The 18,874-nt window shown below is 42.9% G+C and overlaps 4 protein-coding genes across 4 annotated transcripts in view; 2 read left to right on the top strand and 2 right to left on the bottom strand.

The window, feature by feature from the left end:
• Nucleotides 1-12,666, bottom strand: part of LOC115764261 (mannosyl-oligosaccharide alpha-1,2-mannosidase IA) — a 78,339-nt gene extending 65,673 nt beyond the window's left edge. Inside the window, exon 1 of the mRNA XM_030707183.1 lies at nt 11,378-12,666. Within this exon, the coding sequence (XP_030563043.1) occupies nt 11,378-11,950 (573 nt within the window). The 5' untranslated portion in view covers nt 11,951-12,666. The remainder of the gene's footprint in view (nt 1-11,377) is intronic.
• An 823-nt stretch (nt 12,667-13,489) lies between these two features.
• On the top strand, nt 13,490-15,437 carry LOC115764279 (activating signal cointegrator 1). Its single transcript, XM_030707208.1, has 5 exons — nt 13,490-13,604; nt 13,685-14,770; nt 14,847-14,968; nt 15,025-15,219; nt 15,276-15,437. Exons 1-5 carry the CDS (start codon nt 13,537-13,539, stop codon nt 15,344-15,346), a joined length of 1,542 nt encoding a protein of 513 aa, XP_030563068.1. The 5' UTR covers nt 13,490-13,536; the 3' UTR covers nt 15,347-15,437.
• A 217-nt stretch (nt 15,438-15,654) lies between these two features.
• Nucleotides 15,655-16,340, top strand: LOC115764276 (migration and invasion enhancer 1). The gene is made up of 2 exons (XM_030707202.1): nt 15,655-15,919; nt 15,991-16,340. The coding sequence occupies exons 1-2, from the start codon at nt 15,894-15,896 to the stop codon at nt 16,250-16,252; spliced, it is 288 nt and encodes a 95-aa protein (XP_030563062.1). The 5' UTR covers nt 15,655-15,893; the 3' UTR covers nt 16,253-16,340.
• Nucleotides 16,274-18,679, bottom strand: LOC115764275 (cactin). Its single transcript, XM_030707200.1, has one exon. It carries the CDS (start codon nt 18,641-18,643, stop codon nt 16,355-16,357), a length of 2,289 nt encoding a protein of 762 aa, XP_030563060.1. The 5' UTR covers nt 18,644-18,679; the 3' UTR covers nt 16,274-16,354.
• Between the last annotated feature and the right edge of the window lie 195 nt (nt 18,680-18,874).

The following is an 18,874-nucleotide window of genomic DNA, read 5'->3' as shown; positions in this document are numbered from 1 at the left end:
TGTCTCGATACGAATCTTGGGGTAAGATTTGGACATGAATTTCGACTAAAAATTCGGTGTCGAGATTTGAATGCCAGATTAATCTAGAGGGAAAACCATGAAGAAAAATCCAAACTTCGTGAAAATCGGATGAGATTTGGCCGAGATATGGAGATGGCAATTTTTGACTCATGTCTATATACGAATCTTGGGGTAAGATTTGGACATGAATTTCGACTAAAATTCGGTGTCGAGATTTGAATGCCAGATTAATCTAGAGGGAAAACCATGAAGAAAAATCCAAACTTCGTGAAAATCGGATGAGATTTGGCCGAGATATGGAGATGGCAATTTTTGACCCATGTCTATATACGAATCTTGGGGTAAGATTTGGACATGAATTTCGACTAAAAATTCGGTGTCGAGATTTGAATGCCAGATTAATCTAGAGGGAAAACCATGAAGAAAAATCCAAACTTCGTGAAAATCGGATAAGATTTGACCGAGTTATGGGGGTGGTAATTTTTGACCCATGTCTATATACGAATCTTGGGGTAAAATTTGGACATGAATTTCGACCAAAAGATCGGTGTCGAGATTTAAATGCCAGATTAATCTAGAGGGAAACCCATGAAGAAAAATCCAAACTTCGTGAAAATCAGATAAGATTTGACCGAGTTATGGGGGTGGTAATTTTTGACCCATGTCTCGATACGAATCTTGGGGTAAGATTTGGACATGAATCTCGACTAAAAATTCGGTGTCGAGATTTGAATGCCAGATTAATCTAGAGGGAAAACCATGAAGAAAAATCCAAACTTCGTGAAAATCGGATGAGATTTGGCCGAGATATGGAGATGGCAATTTTTGACCCATGTCTATATACGAATCTTGGGGTAAGATTTGGACATGAATTTCGACTAAAAATTCGGTGTCGAGATTTGAATGCCAGATTAATCTAGAGGGAAAACCATGAAGAAAAATCCAAACTTCGTGAAAATCAGATAAGATTTGATCGAGTTATGGGGGTGGTAATTTTTGACCCATGTCTCGATACGAATCTTGGGGTGAGATTTGGACATGAATTTCGACTAAAAATTCGGTGTCGAGATTTGAATGCCAGATTAATCTAGAGGGAAAACCATGAAGAAAAATCCAAACTTCGTGAAAATCGGATGAGATTTGGCCGAGATATGGAGATGACAATTTTTGACCCATGTCTATATACGAATCTTGGGGTAAGATTTGGACATGAATTTCGACTAAAAATTCGGTGTCGAGAGTTGAATGCCAGATTAATCTAGAGGGAAAACCATGAAGAAAAATCCAAACTTCGTGAAAATCGGATAAGATTTGACCGAGTTATGGGGGTGGTAATTTTTGACCCATGTCTATATACGAATCTTGGGGTAAGATTTGGACATGAATTTCGACTAAAAATTCGGTGTCGAGATTTGAATGCCAGATTAATCTAGAGGGAAAACCATGAAGAAAAATCCAAACTTCGTGAAAATCGGATAAGATTTGACCGAGTTATGGGGGTGGTAATTTTTGACCCATGTCTCGATACGAATCTTGGGGTAAGATTTGGACATGAATTTCGACTAAAAATTCGGTGTCGAGATTTGAATGCCAGATTAATCTAGAGGGAAAACCATGAAGAAAAATCCAAACTTCGTGAAAATCGGATAAGATTTGACCGAGTTATGGGGGTGGTAATTTTTGACCCATGTCTCGATACGAATCTTGGGGTAAGATTTGGACATGAATTTCGACTAAAAATTCGGTGTCGAGATTTGAATGCCAGATTAATCTAGAGGGAAAACCATGAAGAAAAATCCAAACTTCGTGAAAATCGGATAAGATTTGACCGAGTTATGGGGGTGGTAATTTTTGACCCATGTCTCGATACGAATCTTGGGGTAAGATTTGGACATGAATTTCGACTAAAAATTCGGTGTCGAGATTTGAATGCCAGATTAATCTAGAGGGAAAACCATGAAGAAAAATCCAGACTTCGTGAAAATCGGATGAGATTTGGCCGAGATATGGAGATGGCAATTTTTGACCCATGTCTATATACGAATCTTGGGGTAAGATTTGGACATGAATTTCGACTAAAAATTCGGTGTCGAGATTTGAATGCCAGATTAATCTAGAGGGAAAACCATGAAGAAAAATCCAAACTTCGTGAAAATTGGATGAGATTTGACCGAGTTATGGGGGTGGTAATTTTTGACCCATGTCTCGATACGAATCTTGGGGTAAGATTTGGACATGAATTTCGACTAAAAATTCGGTGTCGAGATTTGAATGCCAGATTAATCTAGAGGGAAAACCATGAAGAAAAATCCAAACTTCGTGAAAATCGGATGAGATTTGGCCGAGATATGGAGATGGCAATTTTTGACTCATGTCTATATACGAATCTTGGGGTAAGATTTGGACATGAATTTCGACTAAAATTCGGTGTCGAGATTTGAATGCCAGATTAATCTAGAGGGAAAACCATGAAGAAAAATCCAAACTTCGTGAAAATCGGATGAGATTTGGCCGAGATATGGAGATGGCAATTTTTGACCCATGTCTATATACGAATCTTGGGGTGAGATTTGGACATGAATTTCGACTAAAATTCGGTGTCGAGATTTGAATGCCAGATTAATCTAGAGGGAAAACCATGAAGAAAAATCCAAACTTCGTGAAAATCGGATAAGATTTGATCGAGTTATGGGGGTGGTAATTTTTGACCCATGTCTCGATACGAATCTTGGGGTGAGATTTGGACATGAATTTCGACTAAAAATTCGGTGTCGAGATTTGAATGCCAGATTAATCTAGAGGGAAAACCATGAAGAAAAATCCAAACTTCGTGAAAATCGGATGAGATTTGGCCGAGATATGGAGATGACAATTTTTGACCCATGTCTATATACGAATCTTGGGGTAAGATTTGGACATGAATTTCGACTAAAAATTCGGTGTCGAGAGTTGAATGCCAGATTAATCTAGAGGGAAAACCATGAAGAAAAATCCAAACTTCGTGAAAATCGGATAAGATTTGACCGAGTTATGGGGGTGGTAATTTTTGACCCATGTCTATATACGAATCTTGGGGTAAGATTTGGACATGAATTTCGACTAAAAATTCGGTGTCGAGATTTGAATGCCAGATTAATCTAGAGGGAAAACCATGAAGAAAAATCCAAACTTCGTGAAAATCGGATAAGATTTGACCGAGTTATGGGGGTGGTAATTTTTGACCCATGTCTCGATACGAATCTTGGGGTAAGATTTGGACATGAATTTCGACTAAAAATTCGGTGTCGAGATTTGAATGCCAGATTAATCTAGAGGGAAAACCATGAAGAAAAATCCAAACTTCGTGAAAATCGGATAAGATTTGACCGAGTTATGGGGGTGGTAATTTTTGACCCATGTCTCGATACGAATCTTGGGGTAAGATTTGGACATGAATTTCGACTAAAAATTCGGTGTCGAGATTTGAATGCCAGATTAATCTAGAGGGAAAACCATGAAGAAAAATCCAAACTTCGTGAAAATCGGATAAGATTTGACCGAGTTATGGGGGTGGTAATTTTTGACCCATGTCTCGATACGAATCTTGGGGTAAGATTTGGACATGAATTTCGACTAAAAATTCGGTGTCGAGATTTGAATGCCAGATTAATCTAGAGGGAAAACCATGAAGAAAAATCCAGACTTCGTGAAAATCGGATGAGATTTGGCCGAGATATGGAGATGGCAATTTTTGACCCATGTCTATATACGAATCTTGGGGTAAGATTTGGACATGAATTTCGACTAAAAATTCGGTGTCGAGATTTGAATGCCAGATTAATCTAGAGGGAAAACCATGAAGAAAAATCCAAACTTCGTGAAAATTGGATGAGATTTGACCGAGTTATGGGGGTGGTAATTTTTGACCCATGTCTCGATACGAATCTTGGGGTAAGATTTGGACATGAATTTCGACTAAAAATTCGGTGTCGAGATTTGAATGCCAGATTAATCTAGAGGGAAAACCATGAAGAAAAATCCAAACTTCGTGAAAATCGGATGAGATTTGGCCGAGATATGGAGATGGCAATTTTTGACTCATGTCTATATACGAATCTTGGGGTAAGATTTGGACATGAATTTCGACTAAAATTCGGTGTCGAGATTTGAATGCCAGATTAATCTAGAGGGAAAACCATGAAGAAAAATCCAAACTTCGTGAAAATCGGATGAGATTTGGCCGAGATATGGAGATGGCAATTTTTGACCCATGTCTATATACGAATCTTGGGGTAAGATTTGGACATGAATTTCGACTAAAAATTCGGTGTCGAGATTTGAATGCCAGATTAATCTAGAGGGAAAACCATGAAGAAAAATCCAAACTTCGTGAAAATCGGATAAGATTTGACCGAGTTATGGGGGTGGTAATTTTTGACCCATGTCTATATACGAATCTTGGGGTAAAATTTGGACATGAATTTCGACCAAAAAATCGGTGTCGAGATTTAAATGCCAGATTAATCTAGAGGGAAAACCATGAAGAAAAATCCAAACTTCGTGAAAATCGGATGAGATTTGGCCGAGATATGGAGATGGCAATTTTTGACCCATGTCTATATACGAATCTTGGGGTAAGATTTGGACATGAATTTCGACTAAAAATTCGGTGTCGAGATTTGAATGCCAGATTAATCTAGAGGGAAAACCATGAAGAAAAATCCAAACTTCGTGAAAATTGGATGAGATTTGGCCGAGATATGGAGATGGCAATTTTTGACCCATGTCTATATACGAATCTTGGGGTAAGATTTGGACATGAATTTCGACTAAAAATTCGGTGTCGAGATTTGAATGCCAGATTAATCTAGAGGGAAAACCATGAAGAAAAATCCAAACTTCGTGAAAATCGGATGAGATTTGGCCGAGATATGGAGATGGCAATTTTTGACCCATGTCTATATACGAATCTTGGGGTAAGATTTGGACATGAATTTCGACTAAAAATTCGGTGTCGAGAGTTGAATGCCAGATTAATCTAGAGGGAAAACCATGAAGAAAAATCCAAACTTCGTGAAAATCGGATAAGATTTGACCGAGTTATGGGGGTGGTAATTTTTGACCCATGTCTCGATACGAATCTTGGGGTAAGATTTGGACATGAATTTCGACTAAAAATTCGGTGTCGAGATTTGAATGCCAGATTAATCTAGAGGGAAAACCATGAAGAAAAATCCAAACTTCGTGAAAATCGGATGAGATTTGGCCGAGATATGGAGATGGCAATTTTTGACCCATGTCTATATACGAATCTTGGGGTAAGATTTGGACATGAATTTCGACTAAAAATTCGGTGTCGAGATTTGAATGCCAGATTAATCTAGAGGGAAAACCATGAAGAAAAATCCAAACTTCGTGAAAATCGGATAAGATTTGACCGAGTTATGGGGGTGGTAATTTTTGACCCATGTCTCGATACGAATCTTGGGGTAAGATTTGGACATGAATTTCGACTAAAAATTCGGTGTCGAGATTTGAATGCCATATTAATCTAGAGGGAAAACCATGAAGAAAAATCCAAACTTCGTGAAAATCGGATGAGATTTGGCCGAGATATGGAGATGGCAATTTTTGACCCATGTCTATATACGAATCTTGGGGTAAGATTTGGACATGAATTTCGACTAAAAATTCGGTGTCGAGATTTGAATGCCAGATTAATCTAGAGGGAAAACCATGAAGAAAAATCCAAACTTCGTGAAAATCGGATGAGATTTGGCCGAGATATGGAGATGGCAATTTTTGACCCATGTCTATATACGAATCTTGGGGTAAGATTTGGACATGAATTTCGACTAAAAATTCGGTGTCGAGATTTGAATGCCAGATTAATCTAGAGGGAAAACCATGAAGAAAAATACAAACTTCGTGAAAATCGGATAAGATTTGACCGAGTTATGGGGGTGGTAATTTTTGACCCATGTCTATATACGAATCTTGGGGTAAAATTTGGACATGAATTTCGACCAAAAAATCGGTGTCGAGATTTAAATGCCAGATTAATCTAGAGGGAAAACCATGAAGAAAAATACAAACTTCGTGAAAATCGGATGAGATTTGGCCGAGATATGGAGATGGCAATTTTTGACCCATGTCTATATACGAATCTTGGGGTAAGATTTGGACATGAATTTCGATTAAAAATTCGGTGTCGAGATTTCAATGCCAGATTAATCTAGAGGGAAAACCATGAAGAAAAATATAATACAATATACCCTCTTATACCCAATTTTAATGGGTTCAGGGTATAAAAATAGTCGGAAGCATTTTATGCTCAAGTTGGCCTGAAAATGCTCGTTAAGCTTGTAATGGACAGCTAAAAGCAGCTACAGATGATAGCTCTACCACAAATCGCTTAATTATATATATTTTTCATTTGTTTGTTTTTCCATTTGTTTGAACGTTTCGTTGATCTACCTGCTGATGAGGTGGGGAAGGGGAGTGTAAAGTACTTGTAGCTGACCAAATTTCACATACATATACCTGCTGACCATGGGCTATAGGGCCTGATCCTTAGATATATATAAACGATCATTAATTGAGTTCAGATTTATTACATAAATACAGCGCTGCTGTAAGCGATCAATAATATTCGATAGCAACAATCTGGGGTACTTTCATTTTGTCGTGAAGTGTGTTATATAAATATATATATATATTGATCAGAGTCGATCGAAAAAGTTAAGATGTTAATTACAGTCATAAAAACAATCCATATAAAATTGAGTTACGTGAAAACGTACTTATTATAATTTTAGTCAATAACAAAAAAGTCCAAATTAACATTTAAATTTTATAAGCCATTATGCACATTCTGTAATTTATTAACAATTTTATAAATTGTTCTGCAGAACGTTTTTACAAAATCCGAAAAGCTAAAAACATGAAATTTGGTATTCAAATGCCAAATGTAGATTTTTAAGAGGCCAACTTAATATTTATTGATATTCAAATAATTATTTTACCCGCAGGGAATACCAAATTTGTGATGATAGTTTTTGTTGTAAGAATAAGCAAAATTTACATTGAGTAAGCTTTGAAGATATTTTATGGGAATGAAAGAACAGGTGTACGCAAATAGGTAGAATGGCAATTTTTAAAGTTTGAGCATTTCCCGACCGGACTTTGTACGCGTGTGTTTTGGGAAAATTACCCGTCGTCGCCGGGCTGAAAATGCAAATGTTACCGAATGTCATTCGCCTCAACTTCACAAATATACATACATATAACGTTTATACTTGCAAATGTCTTTGATGTGCTTCTGGCCGCACTTTTGCTCCACACCCGGCCAATATATAAGAAAGAAATCCATTTAAACGAACCTTAAGCGATTTTGAACAGATGTCTGCATAGTCAAACAATTGATCAGTTGCTAACAATAACAATTGCCTTTTCTGATCAACGAGCGGCAAACTGGTTTAAGTCTATTATAAAGCTCGCATTCGCAACAGAACGATAAATTGAGTCAATTGGGAGGCTCTTTTATATCGCGAATATTGAAAAAATAGTGAAATGACAAGCCCGAGACGAGCTGGGACTTCTTAAAGTGCGACATGTGCAGTGCAAATCGAATTGATTCACGTGTGTCATAGCGTAGCGGAATAAGTGCATAAGCTAAGCCATATATTGTAGCATGTAAGTGTGGGTAAGTGAACTCTTCAGTTTAACCCCAATAAATAGCTGATTGACCCAAGGTCAATAGGCGTCTACAAGTTCTATCACCAGCAAATATGTCCATCAACTCTCGATTTGCAAGCCGCTTGTTTCTCCCACAAGGTTTCAACCTGTTGCGAATTACAACGCAAAGTTGCCAATCTGTCAAAATGAATTCATCTATTTGGCAACGACAAACATACTTCCAGAGTTGCCATCTTAGCTAAAAGTCAGGTGGACTTTTCATCAAAATAAGAAATACCCATTCATTCTAATAGACTTCATTCAATATAGACTTTACTCAAATATTCGATATTCCAACTAGATCTAACATTATCTTTTAACTTCATAGTTCGACAATTAAATGCGCGATCGCAAATTTTTGTCGCCCATTTCCACTAAGGAGGAGTGCATTTTGCGAAAAGTGTGAAACAGCCCTCAAATTGAATTGAATAAATGTATTTGAAAGTGAGTTTAAGGCCGATCGGATGGAAAACAAAAAAAGTGGCATACAAACGTTTTTCGCGAGTTTTCCACACATGCGGTTGGAATTTCCCGAAAACCCACCTTAACGTGCACCTTTATCATATAAGCTAACTACAGGGTAAATTTTAGCTTCCTAGCTTGTACGATCTGGGCTGTGCGTTAATCATCAATCAGTCAGTCAGTCAGTTTGATATATAGAGATTGAATGTCTACTTTATAGTATATGCTGTCCAACTATATGTTTATTTGGTTAAATAATATAAAAACGCGCCAAAATTCGTGTATCAAGTTGTTAACTGCTAGTTTAAAGATTTTTGGATCAATGCAAAATGGAACAGAGTCCTTAAAATGTTTGGCATAGAATCTGAAGGATCTATTTTTGCACATTTCGCATGAGCCAAGGCTTGGCTCGTACTCACCGCACTATAAATAAGCCAGAGAGAGAGAGAGATAGAGAGAGAGAGAGAGAGAGAGAGAGAGAGAGAGAGAGAGAGAGAGAGAGAGCAAATAGCCCAAGGCAAGGTCGTTAACGGGTTTTGTTTCGCTACGTCTATAAGAAAGCGAAACCAATGAAAACTGAATGCGGAAATGGTTTGAGGCACAAGTGTACACGAGAAGGCTCTCATAGATAAGCAAAGGTAAGAACACAGGCGTCTCTTTTTTTTTGTTCTTTTTTCGTCTATCGTGATCGTCGATCTTCTGAGTAAGATGATAAAAAAGAAGAATGAAAAAAAAGAACACGAACAGAATCGCTTTTAATTATTACCTATGAGAGTATCGCAAGATTCGGTTTCTACGAGAATGCTGGGACATGTATTGTGCGAACGCTTGAGCAAAACAAACAACAAGAAAAAGTGCGCTGACCGACTAGGCGGTACCCTGTGCCCCTTAGGAAATAAAATAAGAGCTTTATCGGTGAAACATGCTCGAAAAAGGAGCGAAAAATTTTAAAAGAACGGGAAGAGTTTTCAATCAACTCAGCTCGTAGTCCTGATCGACATGAACTAGGCACGATTTTAACTTTTGTCTGCCTAAAACATTGGCACTAACTTATGCTACCCTATTGAGTGGGCACAGGGTATAAAAACAAAGTCCAAGTCAATGTGCCATTGTTGCCATGTTCGCGATCTTTGCGGTTGTCGTTGTTGATGTCGTTGTTGTTGTTGTTGTTGTTGTTGTTGTTGTTGTTGTTGTTGTTGTTGTTGTTGCCTAGATTGCTGAATCAGTTCATAATGATTAAGAACTTTTTTTCTTACTTAATAGAGTTTAGCGCCTAGTGAAATTCTGGGTCAGTGGAATAAGAAACGAGAAGAAAAAAAGCAGAAATATGCCAACAAAAAATCATAATAATGAGTAACAAAGTGAAAGCACATCAAAATCAAATATGTTGTCAGCTTGGCATCAAAAAAATAAAGGCAAGAACAAGCGCAATATGTCTTTAAGTTTCGGACAGCTGAGCTGTTCCCCAACAGTTGTTGAGCAGTTCATTTATGTGCTTGTTACATATTTATATGTATATGTTCCATTTTATCAGCAGCAAAATATACTGTCACCATTCTACATTAATTTAGAACATGTGTAGCTACACAAGTTCGTGTGGGTGTACCCAGGAATTCCATTGAAACATATAACATCCCGATTGGGTCTATAACATTTCATTAGCGCTATGTTGTGTGTTTGGTATCAATGCCACATCAATCTCTCAATTGACTTCAGGCTATCAAACGTTATAAATGTGAAAAACATGTAGATGATGGTTGGTTGGATGGATGGAACGAGGGGGGGGGGGGGGGGGGCAATCTGATTAGAATTTCATACTGATGTACTGACTAATTGGCATTCAACGTGAAGCCCAACTGAAGAATTGGCAAATTCCACGCACTAGAGTGGATGATGAGCGGAAAACTGTTGCATAATACAGCTTAGCCACGTTTATCCGCGATGCTCGGCATCGAGCTCATTACGGCTTATCGAAATTCTCGATTTAATGAGCCCACAAATTTATACATTCAAAAAATGTTATTACTTTTATTTACTGTAAACAGGAACACATGTTTCTACAACTATAAATACATATCCGAATATAAACAGATATCTAATTTTATTCCAAAAAATGTAGTCCGGCTGTGTTTGATTCGATACATTTGGTAATAAAATTATGATTACCTCTATTATCCAAAGAGAAAGCTTACGGATAATTGACGTAAATCAAGGTTAATAGAGCTAAATAATCAATCTGTCAGTTTCTTAACAAAGTGTCGGATAATCGAGGCTCAACAAGGGTATTCGATTGATTGAATCAAAGACTGATAATTCAGATTCAAGAAAAACCCTGAGATTTATCTATGCATTCCATTTATAGATATGAATGTGTATAGTTTTTTAAGATCAGGGTTCCCATATAAATGTAAATTCGTATGTTGATGAAAAACAAACACGCACACCACGGAAGCCCCTTCCCCTCCCCCCTTCAATGCCCCACAGCCAAACAAGCCATGCATCAGAGCACAAAATCCACATTGCCTAACCTAACCTATAAACGCAAGCCAAAAGAGAGCATGCGAACCAATACACACGTACGATTCGCTACTTGAGAATGTATTTGTGATCGGCAACAGCAGCTTTTGTTATTGTTCTGAATGTTGAATTTATTCTTAATGCATTGTTGCTCTCGCTCTCTTTCTTCCTCTCTCACTCTCTCTAACTAACTTACAAACATTGCTGTGTTTGTTCAAAAGCACGAAGTTGGCTGTGCGACAAATCGTCGAGAACTTGAAGATGTCATCGCATTTACCGTAATGCCAGCTTTCGCAGGCAGTATATGTACATATGCATGTTTATGTATTCGCTAAGAGCTATCGGCGTCAACGGCGGCGTCACAGCATCCGTCAGCGCCAGTGTCGCTGACGGCGGAAGTGCACAAACGTGCAGAGGAGGAAGCGTAAGACACGAGGCCGCCGCCACCGCTGATAGAGAAGCACGGGCCAAAAATGTATTTTAATAAGCGAGAGATACAACAAATCTGCCATTAGTGCGAAAGAGAGACCGCGCAATTTGTGCTTATCAGCGCTGATCGGATTGCGCGTGAGGGAGTGAGAGGGGAAGAGAGGGCCAGAGAAAGCCCCACACAAGTTTTGTTGTTCGGTATTACGAAACACATACGTACATATTTACTCACCTCTTTGACTTTTAGACGCTTCTCCTTTATGCCGGCATCCGCATGCTCTGCCGCTAGCTCTCTGCCCATGCCCATGGGTAGCTTAAGCTGTTGTTCGCCATGGAGCGGATTGTTGTTGTTGTTTAGGATTGTGTCATCGGATGCTGGCATGGACACTCGATGATGAGCTGCCATCTCTGGCGGTGCCTCCTGTTCCATGGGCTGTTCCTGTTGGGCAGCCGGCACCGGCGCCGGCGCCTGTGCAACCGCATCGGCCGCCGCCTGCGGCTCATCGAAAATGTCGCCCAGTTCGGCGATGATCTTCTGCTGGAGGCGCTGGCGATCGCCCATAAAGTGAGGATCTTCGTCGCGCGGCGCATGCGCGGCCAGCGGTGGGGCCGGGATAAAGATCTCGGGACCGGCCTTCTGGAAGTGCTTGTAGACGCGCAGCACGCGCTCGCTGCCAAAGTTGTCTGGCAGCAGGAAAATGCCGCCAAAGCAGAGGAAGCACAGCGTAGCTAGCACGAGTCCAATCAGACATTTCTCGCGCGAGTGGAAGTTGGATTTGCGTCCAATTGGGCCAATTCGATACATTTTCGCCTTTGGTATTGTTGTATGTAGTTGTTTGGTGTGTTTGTAGCTGCGTCCCAGCTGTTTGACCGCACAACCGTAATGCCGGCTTTAAAACACATTCACGCACATAAGCACCGAGACACACACACACGCATACACACAATGACGCAGGCGCAGGCAGAACTTTTTAATGCTGCAGCTGCATTTTTTTTGTTATTGTTCTCGTTTTTACTCTTTTTTGTATTACTTGGCTATTTTTGGCAAATCATATGACACGTAAGCGCAGGCGGAAAACTACTAAATACAATCCAAAAAAAATTACTAGCAACAAAATCGAAGCGCAGCGCCGTCGCTTACAAACTGCGACGACGGCGTGGCGAATTACTATGCGAGCGAAAGAGATAGAGAGAGCGAGCGAGGTTTGCTAGCAGAGACGCACGCAATTTATAATCAGCAACAGCAACAATATTAGCGGCTCTAGTTATTACAGAATACCGTTAACGCGAATGTACCGTACGGAGAGCGCCAAAGATGCGAAAAGTTTCCCCCAAGCGAAGGGGCGTGTGACAAATGTTACAGCTGTGCGAATATGAATGCGAATGCGAATGCGAATGAGGGTGGCTGCTGCCTCTGCTGCTAAAACTGTCTGGACGTAGACTGAGGCGTACCCGCCGCTGCTAGCGCCGTCGTCGCCGTCGCCAGCGCTAGCGTTGACGTCTGCTTTGATTTTTTTTTTTTTTTGCAACTGACTTTTGTTGCTGTTGTTTTTGTCGCCGTAGTTATTGTTGCTGTGTCAGCAGCACTTTCTATTTGACAACAGCACAAAAAGACAGGCACAGATTTTGTTATAACCTGGCACTTATGATTTGTTGTTTACAACAATTTAAACACATATACAAACACACACACAGGCACACAAGCCAATTAAATAAACAACGCGTCTTTGTCTTATATTACTATTAAACTCGCACAATATTTAATTTAATATACATTAGATCACAGTCGGAACAGCAGCATAACACGAACGGGAGCGGCAGAGCGTTTAAAATGTTTCCATTCCTTTCACGAATATTTATTGTATTTTGTTTTATACTTGCATTTCGCATATTTTTGTTGTCACGGCGTTGCCAGATTTTATAATTTCTATCTGGCCATTAAGACGCTGTCTAGCACTGTTTTTTTTTGTCACGCGTTTCTCGCAACATGCATTCGGTAGCCTCTTAAGTTAGTGACGCCACCAAGCACTCTCACAAGTTTACAGTTTCTTAGCCCAACTTAAAAACTTTTAAATTTGAATTTCAATCTTTATAAAAAGTAACAAATAATTATGTTCAAATTAATGAAGAGTTTTGGATACTTTTCCATGAGCAGACACTTTACTATATGCCTAGTTTCATAATGGATGATATTAACAGTTAGTTTTAACGAAAAGCCTGAATACAACCTTCATTTCGGCCAATTCAACCATTTTACTCGAATGTTAACGCGCCGTTTTTCGTAAATTGCTTATCGATAGCTCATCTATCGATAGACAAAATGTAGGTTTCAGTTTTTGTTTTGCTTTGAGCTGACGTTTCGCATAGTTTGTCAATCCCCCAGCTGCGATCATGGAAAAGTGGCTAAGTGAAACCTTATCCAAGTGCCTGGACTGTGTGGTCACGGATCAAATGATGTCGTGAGTGTGCCTAGATGTTATCCGAGTGCATTTTTGTTTTAAACTTAAATCAAATCTGTCCGTTCTCATACCATTACCAGCACCATTTTGGCGATCAGAGATGACCAGGAGTTCGACAACTACTTCGGCAATCTGCTGAGCGAGGACATCGAGGAGCATCGCCTGTTTCTACACAACTGCCGCCGCATGCTGCTCAGCGGCAAGCAACCACGCAGCAATGCCAAAAACAAGTCGCCCGTTACCACAAATGCTCCACCCGTCCAACGGCCCGGTGGCGGGGCGGCCAAGAAGCAGGGTAAATTTGTGAGCATGTATGCTGGCGATGGTAAACTCATGGGCGACACCATTCTGCTGAAGGGGCGACGCAGCTGCGACTGTCAGGCGGCGGAGCACACGCTTATCAACAATTGCCTGGGCTGCGGGCGCATTGTGTGCGAACAGGAGGGCAGCGGGCCGTGCCTCTACTGCGGTGAGCCGGTTTATACCACCGAGGAGGAACAGCAAATGGCGAAGTCCGCAGCGACCACGCGTGCCAATACCAAGGGCCAGGCCAAGGCGCTGAAGAAGCAGCAGCCAAATGCAGCGGCCGGCAAGTCCAATAAGGAAGCCTCGCTGCAACAGGCGCTGGCACAGCGCGATCGTCTGCTGGAGTACGACCGGAACAGCGAGAAACGCACGACAGTCATTGATGATGAGCTGGACTACTTCCAGGAGAACTCCGTTTGGTTGACCGATGCCGAACGCGAGAAGTACGAACAGCTGAAGAGCGAGATGCACGAACTGAAGCACGGCAGCCGGCTGAAGCGCAAGATCAAGGTGGACTTTGCTGGACGGGAGCTGCCCGACGAATCGCTGGTCAGCAAGGAGTACGAGCAGCAGGTGCTGCGCCAGCTGGCTGCTGTTAGCAAGGCTGCAGCCATAGACCAGGGCAGCTCGCTGACCGGTCATTCCGCGCTTGCGCTGGCGCCCAATCTGGGTGTGGCCAAGCCACCCGTGTTCAAGGCGAGCAAGGAGCAGAAAGCGTGGCCCGCACAACCTGCCAATGACGGGCTTGAGCGCGTCTACAATCGGGTGCAGGATAAGGAGCTGCTCGAAATGCAGGACATGCGCCAGTGCCTGTCTATGCACCAGCCCTGGGCATCTCTCCTGGTGGGAGGCATTAAAAAGTATGCACTTCGGCGGATTACGCCAAATGTGATCAAAGCTTTTAATAATGTTTGTAATCCTTTTACTTTTATCCAGGCACGAAGGCCGCGTATGGTACAGCGAGCATCGCGGTCGCCTGTGGATTGCCTCCACCGCCAAGGAGCCGCATGCCGATGACATTGCCCAAATGGAGCAGTTTTATCGTGTGCTCTACAATGGTGAGTTCGCCAAGCAGGCAGAGATCAATATCGTTGGTAACGTTTGCCATTTTCAGATGACAATCTAAAGTTCCCATCGCACTATCCCACAAGCAGTCTGTTGGGCTGTGTGAATGTGGAAAGCTGTTTGCCCCAGGAGGAATACCGTGAACTCTATCCCCAGGGCGAATCCGACAGTCCCTATGTGTTTGTGTGCAGTAAACCGGAACAGTTGCCACTGTTGCTGCCAGTGCAGGGCGAGCACAAGATCTGTAAGTATTCCACACAGGATAACGCTAACAAAACCCAAACCTCTTCCGCTTTCCAGATGAGCTGCCGCTTAAGACGCACAACGCCGCCTGCAAAACAATGCTGCGTGCACGCGCCGCCAAAGGTTGAAATTCAAAAATTAATTACATGGAATCCTGTTAACATTTTACATTCTAAGGAAACTGTTTTGTAAAAACTTTTTAAGCATTTCAATTTAAAGTTTCAAAAATCGCATTGCCGTTATTATCGCTTGGGCTGGGTTAAAATATCGATAACATTTTGCATTCAAGGTATTCCAGCTGAAAGATAAACAGATCGAACGCTCGAATTTAAGAGCTTGTAGATAAAAATGATGTAAGAATTAATCTGCCATGCGTTTACAATCAAAATTCTTATTTCGGAAATTTTACTTGTTTTTAAAAAAAACTCATAAAATTGTTATTGCAAAATAATAATTTTTAAAATATCTTTTTTTTATACAAATGAGAATTTGTAGCACTCTCATTAGCGTTCAGTACAAATAGGAAAAAGTCGTTTATCATTAGAGTGAACCCTCTATTTTGCGAAATTTACAGTATTGTGTTTACAGCAATTCGTTTTATACAAATAATCAGCTGGCGGAATACCCCTAATATTTAGTTTGTTGTGCTTCACATATGTTTGGTGCATTTATGCAATGGTCAATGTGGACGTAGAATACTGGTTAGCTCAGGATCAGCTGCCTTATGTGGCCTGTGTGTGTAGTTAATCCATGCTTTTCCACATTTTCACAGCGGAGCCTGTAACTTTTCGCTGCAGTGCCAGCTGCTGCGGCAGTTTCTGGTGGATGCGGCGCCGGGCGTGCAGGTGTCCTGCCGTCAGGGACGACGCGGCTCCTTTGAGGTGACCATAGACGATCAGCTGGTGCACTCCAAGCTGGCCAGCTTGGCCTTTCCGCAGCATCAGAGCGTGCTCGACCAGGTGCAGCGGGCGGAGCGCGGCGAGCCCCTCGAATCAGTGCAGGCGGCGCCCATCAAGGATTGTACAGTCATGTAGCTCGGGAAGAATGCGGAGCAAATGAGTTTTTAGAGACAAATATATTTATTTTATATTAAAAAAGAAAAAAAAACAGCTAAAGGACAACACAATAAAGTGGGCTTAGCGCCTATAGCGATAGCGTTTGAAGTGGAACCAAAGCTGAAAGATGTTGTTGTGGAACTGGCAACGGAAACCGCGCTTGTAGCTGAACTCCCACTCGCGGTTGACGATCTTGAAGGCGATGTCTTCGTAGGGTGGACCCGTGTGGAAGCGGAGCACCGCAAAGTCAGCATTGTCCGCACAGGGGGTGAGAAAGTATTGCGGCGTCTGCGATTTGTCCATGAGATCCGGATAGAATATGTTAAACTTGTAGCCCTGCACAATCTTTGGCGGCGGATTGTCCATGTCGTAATGCGTCTGATTGTATTTGTTCCACTCAAAGCCCGTGTGCACGCGATTAAAGTAGCGCGGCTTGCGCGGCCGATACTTATCGGTGGCCAGCTGAGGCACTGCATCCAGTGTGGTCTCCACACTGAACTCAGCCTCGTCGCCCTGCATGCCCTTGCGCGCCTCGCCGCGCATGCGCAGCTCTTGAGGCGTCAGCATTGCCAGGTCTACGCGTTCCGGATGCACGAACAGCAAACGCTGGCGCTGCACGCGCCGCTCATCATCGCTGTCCGCGTACAGGCCGCCATCGATGTTGTCCTCATCGGCGGCGGTCAGACGGCGACCGCTGAAATCCTCCTCGCGTATATAGGTGGGACTATAGTTGAGCTGTTTGTAAATTTGGCACGAGTTCTCCAGCTCCCTTAGCGGGCTATCAAAGTTGTGCTCGTCCGCCTCTGACGTCTCCTGTTGCTGTCCAGCCTCCTCCTCGTGCTCCTCCTGCTCCTCTTGGTCCGACTCTTGCTTTATAGACAGCGAGGCAGATGGTGAGACGATCTCAACGACATTTGGTGGATCGTTGTCACGCTTCAAAAGCTGCAGCTTCTCGCGCAGCAGTGCCTGGTGACAATCCCGCAGACGGGCACGTGCCATGTGCGCCTTCAGCTGCGAGAGTAGGCTCTCCCAGTAGCTAATGTCAACGCCATCGGCACGACCGCTTATCTTGGCCTCGATGCGGGCGCGCATCTCCTCCAGCTGTTTGGCGTTCTTGCCGCGAAAGATGTCCGCCACATCCTTGACAACGCTCTGGTGTATGCCATCGCGACGCTGGTTCAGCGAATTCGCCTCGCTCTGCTGAATCTTGTGCTGCTTCTGTAGCTCATCCTGCACAATGGTGACCATATCGTTCCAGAAGTCCATGTGCTTGCCCTGCTCCAGCTCCTCGTACACCTTGATGTCGACCAGCAGATCCTCCAGTTCGTCTATGTTCAGGCCGTGCAGCAGCATGTATGGCTCGTGCATTTGCATCTCCAGGGCATCCTCCAGTTCAGCCTCTGTGTTGGTAGCGGATACGTACTGGGCAAGCAGATCGATTGGTTTGGCACGTCCGTCGCGTATGCGAATCTCGCTGCGCAGACGCGCCTGCTCCAGATGGAACTGGTCCTCATGACGCTGCCACTCGCGGAATTGAACCGCTTCCTTGGCACGCTGCTGTTGCATGGCGTCGTCCTCGCGCGATTGCCGCTCCAATTCGCGCTCTTGACGCAGCTTTTTGACCTTCTCCAGTTCGCGACGATTCTCCAGTTGCTTCTGCAGCGACAGCACTTCGACCGTCTTGCTGGATAGATTGGACAGACCCTCGACCTCGAGTTTCTTGCCCCAGTGGAAGGTGGAGGTCAGATTGGAGTCGCCGAATGGGTTGTCCTCGTTGGAGTACGTTTGGTACTCGTTATCCCAGCCCATGCGCTGGCGTCGCCGCTGCTCTTTGGCCTGCTTTTCGCGCAGGCGACGTGCACGCTTCTCCTCGGGCGTCTCCTTGGCCTTCAGCTCCTCCTTTAAACGCTGGCGTTCCTGCTGTTCCCGCAAGCGGCGCTCCTCCAGCGTTTGTAGCAGCTTTATTGAATTCATTTCGGGACTGCGCTTACCTACTGCTCTTTCGCCTGCAGCGCGATCCCGTCGCTTAGACGCTGACGAGGACGACGAAGCTGATGTGGACGTGGATGAGCTTGATGATGAGGAAGACCGTGTCCGATGCTCTTTGCGTCGTGGCTGCTTCTGCTCTTTGTGCCTCCTACTGCTTCGATCACGGCTTCTGCTGCGGTGCTCTCTCCGCTTGTGGTGATTTCTATCTCGTTCTTGTTCCCGTTCCTTCTCCCGCCCACGTTCGAGCTCACTTGTGGATCTGTCCCGATGCTTGTCGTGGCTACGTTTGTGCTTGTGCTTAGAACTGTGAGTCCGTGAGCTTTTCCTGTCCTTGCTACGACTGCGACTGCGACTGCGACGTCGCGATTTTTCCTTGGGCATATTTAGGTACCGAAATGTTAAACGTTTGTAATAAACCACAAAAAAAGCGACGCTAATTGTGTTTAGATTGCGGTGGTCCTTGTGATGGCAAGATGGCAAGAGAGCAGCAGCTGCTTCTTATCGATACTATCGATTACACTATGCAAGCATATAATGTGTATATTAACCAACACTCACGATTGAGCGGCAAAAACTATATTAATATTCAAAATATGCATAAAGTTGGTATCG

This window comes from Drosophila novamexicana, unplaced genomic scaffold, assembly GCF_003285875.2.
Source record: "Drosophila novamexicana strain 15010-1031.04,08,12 unplaced genomic scaffold, DnovRS2.1 tig00000820-arrow-pilon, whole genome shotgun sequence".
Lineage (NCBI taxonomy): Eukaryota > Metazoa > Arthropoda > Insecta > Diptera > Drosophilidae > Drosophila > Drosophila novamexicana.
Note: the sequence above shows the minus strand (reverse complement) of the source record. Positions and strands in the feature narration are given on the sequence as shown.